This window comes from Haliotis cracherodii, unplaced genomic scaffold (genome assembly GCF_022045235.1).
Source record: "Haliotis cracherodii isolate W230 unplaced genomic scaffold, xgHalCrac1.p SCAF_15, whole genome shotgun sequence".
Lineage (NCBI taxonomy): Eukaryota > Metazoa > Mollusca > Gastropoda > Lepetellida > Haliotidae > Haliotis > Haliotis cracherodii.
The window spans coordinates 32,818,207-32,837,744 of record NW_027266270.1 but is presented as its reverse complement, the minus strand read 5'-3'; the positions used below and the strand labels follow the sequence as shown (position 1 = coordinate 32,837,744).

At 41.3% G+C, this 19,538-nt stretch overlaps 1 protein-coding gene across 3 annotated transcripts in view; it reads right to left on the bottom strand.

Annotated features, from left to right (window-relative positions):
• LOC139462060 (uncharacterized) overlaps positions 1 to 19,538 on the bottom strand; it is a 50,171-nt gene that overhangs the window by 18,653 nt on the left and 11,980 nt on the right. For 2 of the 3 annotated variants that reach the window (XM_071243560.1, XM_071243562.1), the window contains exons 2-3: positions 5,403 to 5,513; positions 2,055 to 2,147 (exon numbers count right to left, since the gene is read on the bottom strand). In XM_071243560.1, coding sequence (XP_071099661.1) covers positions 2,055 to 2,147; positions 5,403 to 5,497 — 188 coding nt within the window. In that variant the 5' untranslated portion in view covers positions 5,498 to 5,513. The remainder of the gene's footprint in view (positions 1 to 2,054; positions 2,148 to 5,402; positions 5,514 to 19,538) is intronic. The other variant, XM_071243561.1, reaches the window with a different exon arrangement.

The following is a 19,538-nucleotide window of genomic DNA, read 5'->3' as shown; positions in this document are numbered from 1 at the left end:
GGAAAATGATATGGTACATGGACAATTGGACAGACTAAGATTGCCAGGTGCGAGGTGGATTGTGTAATATCTCATTGGAAATCTAGTCAGGCAGTACTATACATACTCCAGCTATTTATTTGTTAGTTGTTTACAGTCACACTCTGCAATATTCCAGCTATATCACGACATCTTGTCAAATATCGGGTGGTCGATGTAATAAGCATCGTGCTTTTCAAGGTTCTTTGACAACGCCCTACCACTGATGTTTTGGTTTCTGGGTTTTGACTGGTGTAGAAATGAATCCCTCTTTTTTAGGAAGGCCTAAAAAGGTTTATGGACAAATTCGGTGCCTTTGACTGTCTGTTATTAAGGTGGGACGTCCCAAGGGAGTTCCGTGCTATCGACTACTGGCCCAGAACGCCAGCACTAAAACACACACGCCGTACATTGCTTGTATCATCCGCATCATAAAAAGTTTTGATATTTAATTATTACAAGGCATATATACATATATGTTTAGCTCATAAATCCAGAGATTTGTTCAAAGGAACTCGGGGTCCGTTTTCGCCAAAACCAAACAACCTTTGAATTGCTCTATAGCTTATTGGTTGTCGTTATGTTTTGAAACCAACGCAATGGTGTTTTCACTTGTGCGTTCAAAACACATTAATCTTTGCTGACACTTAAACTATTCTCGATCCAATAAACAAGTCAAAAAGATCAAAAAGTACCATTTGGTACGCCTCTTCACATTGGTGCATGTTCAATTTACATAGTTTTTTCACTACGTTTTGTCGGAAACGGTTGTAGTCGCATGTTTTTTTGAAAATAGCAAATGAAATTTTATGGTTTGCCCAGAAGCACGAGATGTCATCGGGATAAAGGTCATGAGGTCAAAACTAAGAGGTCACGACTATGAGGCCAAGACTATGAGGTCACAGCTTTTTGATTATTTTAATATATATGTCACACGGTACATCTAGACATTATGTGCAATAAAAACCTTTATTACCTACGAGGGAAAACATATCAGGGTTCATAAAAATCATTAGCGCCCTAGGGTCATATCACGCTACGAGACAACAGTGTATTGTTTCCATCATCCGGACAGCATTGTTGACGTCATTCGAATCTTATTGTGGCGTGAGGTTGGAATGACGTCACACTAGAAAAGACGTCATAGCTGAAGATTGTTGACGTCTTTCGACAAATTGTGGTTCCGCTGCTGTTGCGACCTGATGTCCTTATAGGTAAACACTAAAATCGTCTCTGTATTTAGACTTCTTCGTGAATAAATAGAACATTATATGATTGTTCATGTCATACTATGTTAACGACACGAGTTTCTAAATTCTGGTATTTCTGGCTCTCGCTCGGGAAATACCAGAGTTTAGACACTCGTTTCGTAAACATAGTATGACATGAACACTCATATAATACCCTCTACACCTCAGTATAATATACAATTGCAAACACAAACATCTCGTCATGGAAAGTAGCTGACCAAATGGATCGGTATCTTGGTTGATGACGTGTCATCGTACCCCGACGGCGTGGATTGTTGCTCACAATATCGATCACTGGATTGTACATTATGATGCATATATGACAGATGAAATACGCCTACACCAGCCTTGGGTTTCTTCATATCCCGAAGGTACGGGGCATATCGAATTATATCAGTGGGGGCACGGGTGGCATAGTCGTCTAAGGCGCAGCAATTCGCTTTGCAGAGTTGCGTCCCTTGTGCCCGCCAGAAACCTTTAATCGTGGGTTCGAATCCGAGTTCTCCCAGATTATGTGTCTAGGTTTGTCCGCACCACACCAATGCTCGAGGGATTCACCAAAGTGGTAAGAGACCGGCCTGACTTCGGGCTTCCCTCCCACATTAAACTGACACGCCTTTATATAACTGGAACACTGTTCAAAGCGGCGCCAAAAGCACTCATAATATCAATCACTGGTTATCTGGTTCAGACTCGACTATTTACAGACCGCCGCCATATAGCTGCAATATGACAGATTGAGCTATAAACAAGAAACAGACAAACAAACAAACAAACAATACTCACAGGGAACTCTGAATATCAGCGTCCAACTGGTCCACTGAGTGTTGTAGACTGGACACATCTCGTAGCAGTTGTTCCAGCTTGTTTATTACGACCCTGAAACCCAAGACACTAAGGTACAAATCATATCATCAAACAGCTACACTAATACTCACGTTTAAGACATGTTTTATTCTGAAAGTCGTCGTGTCAAATAATTCATCAAGGTGTATGGCATGCGGTCTGGATAGACACAATGCCACAGAAAAAGCTGGTTATCTCCCCTTTACCGACAGGTGTCTCTGCTTTCGGCCGCCATTACGGGTGTGCAAGTTTTTTGTCCCGCGTAACTGTCAAAGTTCAAGTTTAACCATGCTTTACGAACCTGTTTGAGGCTCGTTGCGTCACCTGACCGTGGTATGATAGTCCCATGAATTGTATATCAGCGGTGTGCAGTGTTTCGCCCCTTTGCAATACCAGGATCCAATACCCGTAGTTTTGAATCCCTGATTATAATTTTAGGGTTTGTCAGCACCATTAACGTGGGTTTCAGCAGAGTGATAACCGTCTAAGATCTGCATCACTTGAGCTATGTTCTATTGCGAAGCTGTAATATATTATTTAACGGAAAATAGAAGCATTTACACTCAGATTAGCTTAAGACTGACAGAAGGAATCTTTACCGCATCAAATGACTGATTCCTACTTCTGCAAACTGAAATGCTGTAATCTATAATCGTAATATTGCATGAGAAGTCGTGGTTTTATGATTCTTCTTCTCGCGAATGGGGGCGGATGTCAAGGTTCTGATCCCAGGTTCTGTTCGCCATCAAGTCTGTCACCATTTATCTCTATTTGATACCATTGAAATGTTTGAACAATAAAACCGTCATCGTTCAATTTATTTAAAAAAAATTCTGTTAAAGGGTCAAGGACTGTTTTCACCAACTAGATCTCACAGGCGCAGAGTAACGAAAGTAGTGAATGGGGGATTCGGTGGCCATTAATCATTAATCATTATTCCTGATTATGACAAATCCACGCTGATGAGCCTATTCATTGTTTACACCCTACTCATCTATATTTTATGACACGGAGAGAGAGAGAGAGAGAGAGAGAGAGAGAGAGAGAGAGAGAGAGAGAGAGAGAGAGAGAGAGAGAGAGAGAGAGAGAGAGAGAGAGAGAGAGAGAGAGAGAGGTATCCCTTCCCTATCTATGGTGCAATGCATCTGTAATGGACTTCACACATTGTGGAAAGGAACCCACGACTTCGACGATACGGACAAACACACCACCCACTTTGCTAACCCACCGGCCCCATAGACGGAGAAAAGGACATACGTACTAGTAAAGTTCAAGAGCCGATGTCACGACAACATTGAATCCAACACCAGACCAGTAGAGCAATGATCGTGCTGGAAGCCTCATTACCAGACCATCTGGCATCACAGACACCACGGCTGTGACAACATACACGGTGTGTCTATTAGCGACATCACAATCAGTCTTGTGGGACTTCCTCGATATGTCTCAGGTTATGAGCACTAATCAGTGGTACACCTTATTCCTGATGGTCTTGTTTGTGCGAAGTTTGGTTGGCATACTCAGAAAGAACTCCCAGGAGTGATCTAATATCTATAACTTATCTTGAATACGCCCACCTTTTTATATTGATGGTTTACTCATTTTGATTGCTATTTATTTTCTGGGTAGGTCACGTAAAAATAAAAATGTATACATATAAAAAAATAGCAAATCGCAAATTGTTTTGGCTTGGTTTGTTTAGTCGTAAATATATAATTTTAATACTAATTCTGTTCAAAGTACAGATGTTTGATTTTTACGCTTACATGAATAAGTATTTACTCTTTATTGTCTAAACAAATCGTGCTCAAGGATTATATGCAATAATAATAATAATAATAATAATAATAATAATAATAATAATAATAATAATAATATGTTGAGTTTAAGTTTGATTTTTTCTCATCCATCTATTTTTAGTTTCTGATTGCATTTGTCAACCGAAAAATATAAATCGCGGATTAGATAGGTCAGGAAATGAATATCACTGTGATGCGCTCTTTTTGTAGGTGCTACGGTAGTTTAGAAGATAGTATATAAGATATAAGATGTTGAAACGATTGGGTAAATATTTACAATTTAGTGAAAGAAGGTGACCAAGGAATAGACGAAATATAGAGAAATTTCCACGTTCTACCTGCTAAAGATTACACTGCTGCAGTGTTCTACGAAACATACGTTCTGTTAGTTAGGCACCGACTATTTGATATTCGGGGTGAGGGTGTGTGGGGAGAACCCGGGTTTTATTCCAGCGTTGTCAAAGAAAAACGGTATGGTGCTGAATAACCAAGGAATCTGGATTCGAACAAATGATCAACGGACTGTTACGATTAAGAGACCAGCAGACCAACGACCCTTTTCACTTCGTGAGACACGAATTGCTGATCAGTTACATACATGTCTAGCAGGCGCAGTAAGAGGGGGGGGGGCGGGGGGGGGGGGGGGGGGGTAGGGGTGTGTGTGTCAAAAACCGTGGTGCCAATCTTTGCCATATACCGTTATAGGTACCCATGTGTAGTACCTTATCAACGATTGTAAATAAACACATTACGAAAGTTTATTTTGGGTGATAAAATATATAACAAACTTCTCTCCCGGTGTTAATTTTGGCGAGAGCAACGTTACTTCACAAACACACTTAACCCAGTCCGCTATGTTTTCATTCGATATCGAGAACCAATGAATGAAATCTTTGGCGTCGTCCAATCGAAGCATTCACGAAAATCGGTCACCGTCCAATCGAAGCCTTCAAGAAAGAGGTCACCATCCGTCTAAATGAACCCCTTTAAAGCGCGGTACGTATTTCAGAAAACACATTTACTCGCATGAGCTTCTTCAATAAAAGACCGCCTCCGTGGTCTAGTGGTAGAGCGTCCGCCTGGAGAGCGGAAGGTCCGGGGTTCGATCCCCGGCCGCGTCATATCAAAAGACGTTAAAAGATGGTACTTGTTGTTACCCTGACTGGCGCTAAGCTTTAAGGGGCTCAGACAAGGACTGGTCGGCTCGGAGTCAGAATACTGTGTCTGAGTGGGGTATTCATGTTAAACGGCGGCATGGATGTCTCAGTGGGCTTGCACTATAAAATCGGCATATAGTCCGCAGTAGTACAAGCAGCCACACACACACACCACACACACACACACACACTCACACACACATTCATGCACGTCGCCATATAAGTGCTATAATCTTGGACGCGACGTTAAACCTCGTTTCACCTCTCTGAAATATAATATTATTGATAGGCAACAATAGGCTGACAAAGGATAGGGCGGCCTCAATGCTTACCCGACTGTCTCTTCCGACTGGTGTTTGGCTGTTGAGTGTCCATAGTTGAGACAGAGGATGACTGTAGTGAACACGACCAGACTGCTAGCGTCCATCCCTCAACCGGCTGCTCTGTAGGGAGAAGGTAGAAGGATTTAGGGGTCGACCATAGGTCAGTGTGTGGGGTGGGAGTGGTCAAATGCGACAATATATGGCGATGAGACGAAAGACGAGACAAGATAAAGGAATGAGACTATATAAGGCTTAACTTAACCTAATTTGTAACCCGCTAAGTTGAAATTTCAAGATAATCATCTTGAAAATTCAAGATTATAACTTGAAATTTCAACTTAGTATCTTGAAATTTCAACTTAGTATCATGAAATTTCAAGAAAAAAAGAAATGGCCCTTAAAGGCTTCCGTATGAAGCAGTGACCACTAACTTAATTCTCTCTCTATCAAAGCTCCTTGGCAATATCCCTTCAGGATATAGGATAAGGAGTAGTGTGTGGCTTGAGATTGTAGCGATCGGAGTAGAAGGCGTATTTGTAGGATAGGTGGGTTGACGGTGCTGGGTGAGTCTGGACCAGACAATCCAGTGATTGACACCATGATAATCGACCCACGCAATTGCTACGATGACATGCATCAAACCAAGTCAGCGAGCCTGACCACCCGATCCCGTTAGTCGCCTTTACGACAAGCATAGTCGCCTTTTACGGCAAGCATGGGTTGCTGAAGGCCTATTCTACCCGGATCTAGGGTGAGATGACGGGTAGGGAAGGTGAGGTTTAGGCGGTGGGGTGATGGATGAGATGGTGGGTGGGGAAGATGAGGGTTTAGATAGCGGGTCAGTGGGGTGCTTTGGTGAGATGATGACAACAAAGTACCACGAGAGCAAAAACACGGAATGTGGACCGGGAGATCGATATCATCATGGAATCCAGGAGTTGTGGTTATTCTGCCAATACCCCTATGAATGTGCTAGCATCAAGGTTACAGCCATAAAAGTTGTCAGACAATAGAATTACAGCCTGTTATCACCATATACGATAAATCGTTACAGAAACCACCCTCACGACAACGTGGTCTCAACACAGGAAGCTGCGTGAGAGGAATACGCCAGCTATCGAACTATCACACAATAAGAGCTGGGTGGAATCAAAAAGTCCAAAATATATCATCTATACACCAGCTCTTTGATTGATATATTGAATCTCTTTGATTCAATGTGCCGGTGTCCCGGTATAAACTCTCCCCCGTACAAAATCTCCCCCCGGATTTTATACCGGCAACTATTGAACTGCATGACAAGTATTTATAAAACGACCGGGGGAGGAAATATTCTGGGGGGAGATTTTATTTCGTAGGGTGGGGGAGAGTTTATTTCGAGAGGGGCGGAACTGTACCGGTATAAATTCGCCGGGGGTGGGGAGATTTTATTCTGGGGGCGAATATATTTCGTGACACCGGCACCAAGTGACGGCTTTGGTTAATCAGACCCCTCGCGCGGGTTTTTAGAAGCTAAGATTGACTAACACTTTGAACATATATAATTTTGATAGAAACAAAGAATTCTATTCAAATCGAAAACGAGTCCCTGTGAACTTGGAGATTCAGAATCCGTGGAAAATCTAGACTTGCTTCATTTAGGGCTAAAGCATTACAGTAAGGGCTGGGCGGAAGGGGACATTATATGGATCAGGGACTTTGAGAGAGACAAGAAGATAAAAAATAGAGCTCTAAAACATTATATGCTGCAGTTTCTTCCACGTCGTGATGGCGGCGTATGCCTCTTGGTGGAGATGATGCCGTTGCTGTTGACGTTTAAGTAGGAGATACTGATTTCTACACAATTCAGAACATCATGCATGTGTATCATTCTTGACGATGTCGTTCGAAAAATTAATCAATATATTTTTCAGATTGAACTGATCAAGAATGCTTAAAACACAAAATAGAACAGCAAGCTTATTTGAGTTTTACCATTGATTAAACTCTGTTTGCTTTGGATATTATTGTTGTTGTTGTTGTTTTGGTTGTTGTTTAACGCCGCACTTAGCAATATTCCAGCTATATGACGGCGGTGTAAATAATCGAGTCTGGACCAGACATTCTAGTGCTTGACCGCATGAGCATCGATCCACGCAATTGGGATACGATGGCATGCATCAACCAAGTTACGCGATCCAGTTAGTCGCCTCTTAAAGCATAGTCGCTTTTTACGACAAGCATGTGTTGCTGAAGACCTATCCTACCCCGGATCTTCTTTCGGAGGTATCAAAGTTGAATATGATATGTATTATAGATTTGGCTCTCTATCTACTTTAGGAATAAATGTAGTTTGAAAGTAAAAGTTTTGTAAGGGTGTTATTTCAGCAGTATACACGGAGTGAGATATATATAATGGGCTTGACACTTTTAACCCTGTTGGTACTAAATCCCTCGTCTTCGGCATGGACATCGCACTCGTTTACCACCCAATGTCATTTAAGTATGGAATCCAGGAAGGGACATTGCCGCCTTATTGCGTCAAAATTAACAAATGCGCAACACCGTGACAATGCGACAACGTGACATTTTGACCATTTGTCGCACATGTTAACGTCATTTTAACGCATAGAGTTGGCGACAATGCGACAACGTGACATTTTGACCATTTGTCGCACGTGTTAACGTCATTTTAACGCATATAGTTGGCAACAATGCGACAACGTGACATCTTGACCATTTGTTGCATGTTAACGTCATTGTAACGCATAGTGTAGGCGACAATGCGACAACGTGACTCTTGACCATTTGTTGCACGTTAACGTCATTGTAACGCGTAGTGTTGGCGACAATGCGACAACGCAACATATTTTGACCTTGAAAAATGTCACGTTGTCGCATTGTCGACCTTTGGTAAGAAACAAAAATATTATTCAAAGCGCGACCATGCGACACTTGGGCAGCAGATCCTGACACGGATAAGGGAAAGAATACTCCACAGCGATTTGCAGCGCCATTAGACGATTAGCCCACGGAGCTCCTATTTGTCGTGACGATCACTATATATAAGGTTAACAAACAAACTATTTGGGGACTAGTTTCTAAACGTAATGATTAAATGCAACTTCACACAAACCAGCATGAACTATTTTGTTCACATAGAGAAAGTATAGGGTTCAGCAATGAGAAAGAAAAAACAACCCAGAAAAAATAGCTATCAGCAAACAAGATTACACATGATCGTATTCGCTGCTTAACTGGTTTTTCCAAGATGTAACGCATTCATGCAGGCTAAACTGTAATTCTCAGAATACGCAGATGATATGTTTTCTCGAGACGTTTACCATTAAATGTTATGTACAAACTCTGCCATCAATCACGATGCCTAACTGGGCGCCCGTATTGGGAATACTTCACCACACTACAAGTGTTCTTATTAAAGTTTTTACCAATGACGCCTCCATTAAGGGTATTAAAGAGCCAAAGTGCCATCCCTAGGGCAGGTCGATATCTACTTGCTCTCTCCCTAGGGGCGCGTCAGGAACTTGTCATGGATTAAATGATGCAATATGCACCAAAGAAAAATTAAATAATCCCAAGCGTTTATGACATTTTCCAGGCGTATTGATCGATCAAGGTGCTACTCATTCTCGAGTCTGGTAAACAAGAGCCTTCACCACTGGACACAGCAGTCAGACGAACTAACTCCCTTTTCTTAAAGACGCTGTTTCAATCACCCCGCGTAGTCCTCTAATGCCTATCAAATGTGACTGATAGGTTGTAAATGACCGCGGGGTGTACAGAGGGGACCAGAGAAGAAGGCAGAGTGGACGAAGGATGGACAGCTGTAGTGGACCAATGAGGGTCATAAGGAAAGGTAACAGACGCTCAGGGCAGTTGACCTCTCGCCACAATGATAAGATTACACCGGCCATCTGTGTCCAGCTTGACCAACACTGTATGAATGAAGTCTATGATGGTTCCATTCCGGTATCACTTACCTGTAGTATTGAAATATTGAAAGACAAACTTATGCAGCTCCCGAGAGGCATCAATTAATGTAATAGCTGATAAGTACGTACTTGTGAAGAGAAATCATCTGTTCGTCTAGATAGAATTTTTTCAGGGATGAGAAACCTTTCAATAAAATATTAATTTTAGTTTGGTTCGTATCAACAAAAGCTGCTATGTCGATGTGTTGATTTTATCTGTTCGTAGCGATATTGATAACGATAGCAACTTATTGTTTTGGGGGACAGAATATTTGTTCAGCCGGAGCTACAATTATTTCCTCTAGGGGAAACAAACATCTTGTTTAACCACAAACATTTTTCAGAAGAAACATCATACCCGCTGACAGATTTAAGTCAAGGGGGCAAACTAAAACACATTACTAAAACCATCGGGAACATGTTTTTTTATAAAATCCGACCAAACCCCCTTCCTCCCCCAAGGATATCGAATGCTGCCCCCCCTTACTTAAGACACAAGTTGGGCAAAAGGGGATAAATTCACAAATTCGTACGGGGGTGGTTTCGATCGTTCAGGCTGTCATGTCATGTCACGAACAATCATCAATATTTATACTGTCATGTGCATTTTCACAAACAATTTTTTCCTGTTTTTTTCGTTATTACGCTGACAAATTCCCAGAACCACCATTAGTTATGGTTGAGAATATTGCGAGGGTTGGCTTAATGACGCTGATAGTAAAGCCACGGGTGGTCTATGTAATGTGATAGACTGTGCCGCGCCTAGATTCTGCTACATAATCACATTGACAATGGCCAGTAATACCACTCACGTTAACACGGCCCAAGTGGTGCAGATTTGCTAGTTCTGGCTCGTGGTATAAGTTATTTACACCTTAGGGGTGATGATAATTTTGTAGTAGAGATCGGAGACCGGTATTGTTGTACGAAAACATTATCACGTCAACACGACCCAAAGTACTCCTTTTACAACAAACAAAAATGTCTAACTTAAAAAATAATATATTATAAAAGAACTTACAACGATGGTGAACTAAAATACACATACACAATGCATATAATAAAAATACTTTCACATAAGAAATACATTATCAATAATAACAATAACAACAACGAATGAAGGGGGACTTATGAAATGCCATCCATGACTTGCGTCAGGACTATCGTTTTGAAATTAAGGAAAAATTAGGTATACCCACATAATTGAGGTGTTATTTGTATCTCTGAAAACTAAGCTCGGTGCAAATTAAGAGCTTAGTATGGAATGCCACAAGGGACATTGTCGCGTTGTCGCATTGCCGCCTTTGCAAAAACAAGCATAAAGTGTCAAAATTAACCAAGCGCGACAATGCTACAAATTGCCAAAATGTCGCGATGTCGCATTGTCGCGCTTTTGTTAATTTTGACACTTTATGCTTGTTTTTGCAAAGGCGACAATGCGACAACGCGACAATGTCCATTGTGGTATTCCATAGCTATGGGACCGACCATTTGATATTCTAGGTGTGTGTATCGAGATTAGATATTTTCAAATACAACTAGAAAATACAAAAACGCCTTGCAACAATTTAAATTTTATTGTAATTTTTCGACAGTGTGACACATAATCATTTTTTGAACAATGCTTATTTTTTTCGATAAGGTCCCAGCTGCTCCCCCCCCCCCCCCCCCCCCCTCCGCCCTTACCGTCCAACCATTTCCAAAATATCAAAAGGTCGCCCCTTAGGTGCCGAAATGCTTTCAACCAAGAATTATTAGTCAATCAGAGAAATGTAAAACATTTACCCCTATTTAGACCTGAACGTGAAACGTCTTAATTGGTTACACCGTCTATTCGTGCCAAAGCTCAGTCAGTAAGTTATTCTCAACACTTCCTTCGTTTTGTATACACTACGTTCTTCCGTCATCCGTGAATTCGAAACGTCAACACCAGAGAACAATCAGTCTCTGCCGAATCCGATGTCATGTATTGTAAAAGGCATTGTAATGACGGAAATTATATGAATGGATCACTGAAAATCAGTGATGACACCATGTGTTCGCGAAAATGGGACACACTGGGCCGGTAGGCGGTGTCATGTGTCTATGTGAGTCAGCTAATGAAACGAGATCAAATGAGCCCTACTCCGTGCATGAACTTTGTGCGAACCCTACCGTTGCCTGATATTGAAGAAATGTGCAGAGCAGATACCTCAAGGCTATGAGACATATTTTTACACGACATCAATGGAGGAACATTGCCACGTGTGCGATGTGCATGTTCACTTACATGCCAATGTTCAAGCCAACCTTGAGCGGTGATACAAGGGGCGTTCAATAAGTTTTGCAACTTCAATATAAGACCAAGTCGCAGAATATCTTTTGCACTTTTATTTTTCAATATAATCTTCATATGCTCGGTAAGCATGGGTTTCTGTAGAGCAATTCTAACCCGGATCTTCACGGGTATAATTGGCTTCGGAACAGACAAACCTGTGACTGAAAAATGAGCGACTACCCACTTCATCACAAAGACTACTATGCGATTTAATTTAATCTCCTCTTACGACACGAAAGCTAACTTGTACCATGTAGTTACAACTGTATGAGACCCGTGAACATCCGGGGTAGAATCTACATAGGTCTTCAGCAACCCATGCTTGCCTTAAAAGGCGACTATGCTTGTCGTAAAAGGCGACTAACGGGATCGGGTGGTCAGGCTCGCTGACTTGGTTGATACATGTCATCGATCCAAATTGCGTGGATCCAAACTCGATTATTTTACAGACCACCGTCATATAGCTGGAATATTGCTGAGTGCGGCGTTAAACAAACAAACAAACAAACAAACAAACAAACAAACAAACAAATAAACAACTTTAAGATAAGTTAATTCGTCACACGCATAGCCGGTTCGATTCCTCAGAGGTGCGAAGCACATTTATGGTTTTTGTCCCGCTGTGATATTATTAGAAGCAACGTTACATTCTGTTTTGGTTGAGGACACGCCAAGACAAGAACCTGCTGAGCAAAAGAAAGTATACCCTTCAAAATTGGATTCCATCGAAGCATTACAAACGTTATCAAAAGGATACTAGGTTGAAAATAGTCGCCGAAACACTGCAAAGTTTGAGTCCGAAACACAATTATGACACCCGTATCAAATACGTCACCTTCGAATAACCATTTCTAGTTTGTTTCATGATCATGTGGGTGTTTGTGTCTGGGAGTCGTTTGAGAAACCCGCAGTGTCATTATATATCGATCATACTTTCAAATGCGAGTATGAAAGATTAATATGGCATTGTCGTTTTTACTGAAATGTCAAATTTTATGTAAGTTATATATACGTTGTGTGTAACATGATATGTAATGTTCCTAAGAAGCTGTCTACCACGCAAATATCTGTGTATCTCTTCTTCGAGACTGTTAGTTTCTTATTATTAGTTAAATTATACAGTGCAGCCAGTAAAATGTTTGGTTGGTTTTTTAAAGCCGCACTCAGCAATATTCCAGCTATATGGCGGCGGTCTGTAAATAATCGAGTCTGGACAAGACAATCCAGTGATTAATATTATGAACATCGATCCACGCAATTGGGATCGATGACATGTATCAACCAAGTCAGCGATCCTGACCACCCGATCCCGTTAGTCGCCTTTTACGACAAGCATAGTCCCCTCTTATGGCAAGCATGGGTTGCTGAAGACCAATTCTATCCCGGAATCAGTAAAGTGTTTGTAATTTAGCGTAGAATTTTGATAATGTTACGGTAGAATGTGTCTGGGACTGGCTTTGTACTTTAGTCCACGGGCATGTAGTAGCAGGCTTGTCGAGCAATGACTAGACAGTTAAAAACACAAAAGTGGTATGACAAATGGAGGTATGACAAAAGGAGGAATGACAAAAGGAGGAATGACAAATGGGGGCGTGACAAATGGAGGTATGACAAATGGAGGTATGACAAAAGGAGGTATGACAAATGGAGGTGTGACAAATGGAGGTATGACAAATGGGGGTATCACAAATGGAGGTATCACAAATGGAGGTGTGACAAAAGGAGGAATGACAAATGGAGGCGTGACAAATGGAGGTATCGCAAATGGAGGTATGACAAATAGAGGCGTGACAAATGGAGGTGTGACACATGGAGGCGTGGCAAATGGAGGTATGACAAAAGGAGGAATGACAAATGGAGGCGTGACAAATGGAGGAATGGCAAATGGAGGTACGACAAACGGAGGTAAGACATATGAAGGTATGACAAATTGAAGCATCAGAAATAGAGGTCTGTCTAATAGAGTCGTGACAAAAGGAGGTATGACAAAACGGGGCGTAACAAATGGGCGTGAGACGCATGAAGCGTGGCAAATGGAGGCACATAAATAGAGGTATGACAAATGGACGTGTGACAAATGAAAGAGTGACAAATGCAGACATGGCAAATGGAGCCACACTAATGGAGGTATTACAAAAGGGGGCATGACAAATGGAGGCGTGACAAATGGAGGTAAATAAATAGAGGTATGAAAAATAGACGTGTGACAAATGGACGTGTGACAAAAAGAGGCGTGACAAATGGATGTATGACAAATGGAGACATGGCAAATGAAGCCACACAAATGGAGGTATGACAAATGGAAGTTTGACAAATGGAGGCGTAAGAAATGAAAGTGTGACAAATGGAGGCGTGACAAATAGAGGTATGACAAATGGAGGCATGACAAATGGATGTATGACAAATAGAGGCATTGCAAATGGATCCAACCAAAATTGAGGTATGACAAATTGAGGCCTGAGAAATGGAGGCGTGACAAATAAAAGTGTCTCCAATGGAGGCCTGACAAATGGAGGTGTGACAAAAGGAGGCGTGACAAATGGAGGTGTGACAGACGGAGGCGTGACAAATGGAGGTGTGACAAATGGAGGTATGACAAATGGGGGCGTGACAAATGGAGGTTTGCAATATGGTGGTATAGCAGACATTATGACATGACAAAAGGTGGAGTGACAGCTGGAGGTATGACAAACAGGGTTATGACGAATAGGGGTATGGCACATGGGGGGTATGCCGACATAATTATATGGGCATGACAATTAGGACCATGGCATGTTGATCCTTGACAAATAGAGGTACGATAAATACAGCCATGGCAAATAGCAGTATGTGGAATGAGTATATAACAAATATGGATACAACAAATTGTGAATAACAGATAGGCATTACCAACGAGAATGAATCCGTTATTTAATTATTGCATTCTGATTCAATCCACATGACATTTATGAAAACGACACACGTCCCGACGCGGAATTCAAAAGCTTTTAGCTGATATTTCGCTGTCTACACACAGGGGTGTGTAAACACCGAAAGTTGAAAAACAAATAATGCACGGGATAGCATTTATATCTTGAAGTTCCACTGATCAATGGTAAACAGCGCTTCCTGATCGCCGTGTTCAGAGGTAATTTACAATCAATAGACTCCGGGCAAACTATAGCCAGCTGGTGTGTTCTCACTGACGGTATTATGGGACATTAAAACTCTTCATTGTGAGCTTATTATGTTTTATTGGACTGACATTGTGTTCTGTTTATTTAAGGTACTCATGAGCCGGCGGCTATTAAATTGTTTGTTCACTATTGGGGGACAATATTGATGATATGTGTGATGCCACAAGAAAAATAGTTTAGTGTGTATATGACTCGAGTTACAACTGGATAGTGCGCGTGTATTTAATCATGATAAATAGGGTATAGCAATACTGAAAACCAATGATCACGTTTGTTCAAAACTCTTGTTCATAAGGCCTACAGGTGGCGCAATATGCTTGAGTTGTGCTATTGTGAGACCTGAGACAAAGCTATTGTGAGACCTGAGACACAGCTATTGTGAGACCTGAGACAAAGCTATTGTGAGACCTGAGACAAAGCTATTGTGAGACCTGAGACAAAGCTATTGTGAGACCTGACACAAAGCTATTGTGAGACATGAGACAAAACTATTGTGAGACCTGAGACAATTGTGAAACCTGAGACCAAGGTACTGTGAGACGTGAGACAAAGGTACTGTGAAACCTGAGACAAAGCTATTATGAGACATGAGACAAAGCTATTGTGAGACCTGAGACAAAGCTATTATAAGACACGAGACAAAGCTATTGTGAGACCTGAGACACAGCTATTATGAGACCTGAGACAAAGCTATTATGAGACATGAGACAAAGCTATTGTGAGACCTGACACAAAGCTATTGTGAGACATGAGACAAAGCTATTGTGAGACCTGAGACAAAGCTATTGTGAAACCTGAGACCAAGGTACTGTGAGACGTGAGACAAAGGTACTGTGAAACCCGAGACAAAGCTATCATGAGACATGAGACAAAGCTATTGTGAGACCTGAGACAAAGCTATTATGAGACATGAGACAAAGCTATTGTGAGACATGAGATAAAGCTATTGTGAGACCTGAGACAATGGTACTGTGAAACCTGAGACAAAGCTATTATGAGACATGAGACAAAGCTATTGTGAGACCTGAGACAAAGCTATTATGAGACATGAGACAAAGCTATTGTGAGACCTGAGACAATGGTACTGTGAAACCTGAGACAAAGCTATTATGAAACTTGAGACAAAGCTATTGTGAGACCTGAGACAAAGCTATTGTGAGACCTGAGACCAAGGTACCGTGAGACCTGCGACAAAGCTATTATGAGACATGAGACAAAGCTATTGTGAGACCTGAGACAAAGGTACTGTGAAACCTGAGACAAAGCTATTATGAGACTTGAGACAAAGCTATTATGAGACCTGAGACAAAGCTATTGTGAGACCTGAGACAAAGCTATCATGAGACCTGAGACAAAGCTATCATGAGACCTGAGACAAAGCTATTGTGAGACCTGAGACAAAGGTACTGTGAAACCTGAGACAAAGCTATTATGAGACTTGAGACAAAGCTATTATGAGACTTGAGACAAAGCTATTATGAGACCTGAGACAAAGCTATTGTGAGACCTGAGACAAAGCTATTGTGAGACCTGAGACAAAACTATTGTGAGACCTGAGACAAAGGTACCGTGAGACCTGAGACAAAGGTACTGTCAGACCTGAGACAAAGGTACTGTAAGACCTGAGACAAAGGTACTGTAAGACCTGAGACAAAGGTACTGTAAGACCTGAGACAAAGGTACTGTGAGACGTGAGACAAAGGTACTGTGAGATCTAGAAAAATGTACTGTGAAACCCGAGACAAAAGTACTGTGACACCTGAGACAAACGCACTGTGAGACTACATCAGTAAATGAAACATGTCTCACATGACACCACTTGACATATTCAAACAGCACATGACGGATCTCTCTGTACACAATTCCAAAGTGTAGCTGTCTTGGAGGCTGTCTCTCTTATTGGGACATACACCAAGTGTGAAAAAAGCGTTCTCTTAATCAATATATTTCTTATCATAATGTGTTTCGATAACATAACATTGTACCCCGCCCTTAAACATGCTCCATATTGTAGGGTAAATCGCTATATCTATAATCAATAGATAATATGCAAATATTACCCTATAGTTTTACAGTAGGACAATACAACCGAGTCAGTATGAAGTAACCTCTGATGTTATGCTTGTAATAACGCAAATCTGATTGTTGAAGAGTGCACGTAACGTAAAGCGTCCAGGTTATAGTTCAATATGGCCTAGAATGCATTACACCGATCGTCAAAACAACCATTTCTTGAAATCGAATATCAATTTCGGTCCACCTTTTGGATGTCGGGTTACAGATAGCTAGACTAATGCATATTGCATTATTCGTCTATTCATAATTTCATTAATGTGCATGGTTGGCACCATGGCGTCTCATTTCTAAAGATGAAAGACGGCAAAATGCATAAAGTAGTTCTGTTTGTGTTTGCGTACTAACTTATCACTCTACAGATAACCCACTTCTTGGACACAACACTTAAAATCCCTGCTTCAAAACATACACAATTTTTGTCTGACACAAACAATCATTTTTACCCCCAACAATTTTTTCAAGACATCCAGAGAACAATAATTAATTTTATTTTTTCAATTATTTTTGGAAGAAATTACTTTTTTAGCACAAATGCCATGCCCACACACCAGCTTATCAAATAGTCGCTCCCTCCAAGTGTTTTTTTTTCAGGTGAACTATTGACTTGCCCTTGCATGTGTTTGGGACGGGTGTCACCAGCGAACACATGGTGTCATCACTTTTTGATGGTGCCTCATAAACACATGCTCATGCTTTAGGCACAGATTTCTTATTATTATGGATGAACTTTGTCATCTTTTTCAGTATGTGTACAGTATAGCTGAGAAATGACGGAACAAATTATTCACAATTTAATAAAAAGGTTGCGTAAAGTTAACTTGCGTTAACAGCTACATTTAATAAATCTCAAAGTGGATTGAAAACTGTCAGTGATAAAGGTACAAAATACTGTTACATCTGCTGAACGCCTGTAATCAATGACGTCATTCCTCTACGAAATGACGTCATCAATTGTTAATAAAATCACACACTGATCCTCACGTCTTTGGAGCGATAGTCTATACCTTGTTTCTTAAAATGGCATCGAATAAGCCGAAATTACAGATAGTCTGCCTCTGTGGCTGAAATCGGTATCTCGGGACAGATATTTCTCGTAGTTCCCGTAATGTGTGTGTCAATACACAACCCGCCTCTCATCGAGATGACCCGTGCCTCTTTGATCCTCTCGGCAATAAGTGCATGCCTTGCATAAATACCATGCCATTGACAGATACTCCCCGGGTTTATGTAAAACGTCTGGTGTTACAATTACAAACATAAAGGTACGTCTTCTGCGCCCCTAAACGAGCTTGTGCTTTCCCATTTTCATTATATATGATTATTATGTGATCTGATGTGTACGTACTGTATCTACAAAGGTTGGCTTCTGCAATGGTAGTGTGAAAATTAAACACGTTTTTGTGTTGTTAAAGTGAGTCAAGTTGAGACTATTTGACACGAGTGATAATGTAAATGAGATTGGTTTTAAGCAGAGTTTTAGATATATTTCAGATAATCCACGGCGGAGGAGACAAGAAATGGGTTTCACGTTTTGAACCCATGTGGGGAATCGAACCTGGGCCTTTAATGGGACAATCGTATACTTTCACCACCAGGCTACCCCACCGACCTTAGCTGACACTAGCACGTTTAACACGGATACCCTACTCAGACACTTATCCCCTTAAATAACTTGCTCTAGACAGGGTAACAACAAGTATATATAACGTCATTTTGGTATGACGTAGCCAGTGACTCGAACGCCCGACCTTCCGTTCTCCGAATAGACGCTTTGCTCACTAGGTCACGGAGGCGGCTATAGTATTTCTAGTGATGTCATGATGTGCTAATTTAATTTAGGGTGAAAACACAGGTGTTTTGTTCATGAAATCCACGCATATAGGTACAATGTCGACAACTATGGATAAATACAGCGGATCCTGGTTTTCAGCGGATCCTGGTGAATGAGAGAACGTTGTTTCACGGATTGGAACAATTTTGCACTTACACTACGTCATAACAGTTTAACCGGATAAGTTTGTCACCACGTTCATCATGAAATAGCAATCATGGGTATGGGGTTTACATACCAAGTATCATAATCGGGACGATTAGTAGATTCAAACTCTGACCATCAGATATTTGCACAGCAGGGTGAATTAGTTTAAAACTGCAGTCAACAATATTCAATAAATATCAAGGCGGTCTGTAGATAGTAGAGTCCGGACGATATAAACCCATCTTCCCGGGGCAAGGGAGTTAACTGACTATGAAAGTCCACAATCCACCCTTGGCGAACTGGACGCGACGTTAAACCCCATTTCACCTCACCTCACCTCACCTTGCCGAACTAGGCTTGAATTTCGTGGCTCAATCGTAGCGCCAGCACTGGGTATTACGAGTTATGTCCCTTCTATGTTCCTCTTATTGACCAATCAGAATCCACCCTTCATATCACTCGAAAATCAACATGTTTATTTTAATAAAATTGACCTTGCGAAGTGTCTTTATCACCCGAGCATCTTGATTAAAAACATGAACAGATTTGGAAAAATATCCATCGACGCCCAGTACACGATACATGGCTCTGTAAATCCTGCAATCGGCCGAAATCTGCAGTGCAGTC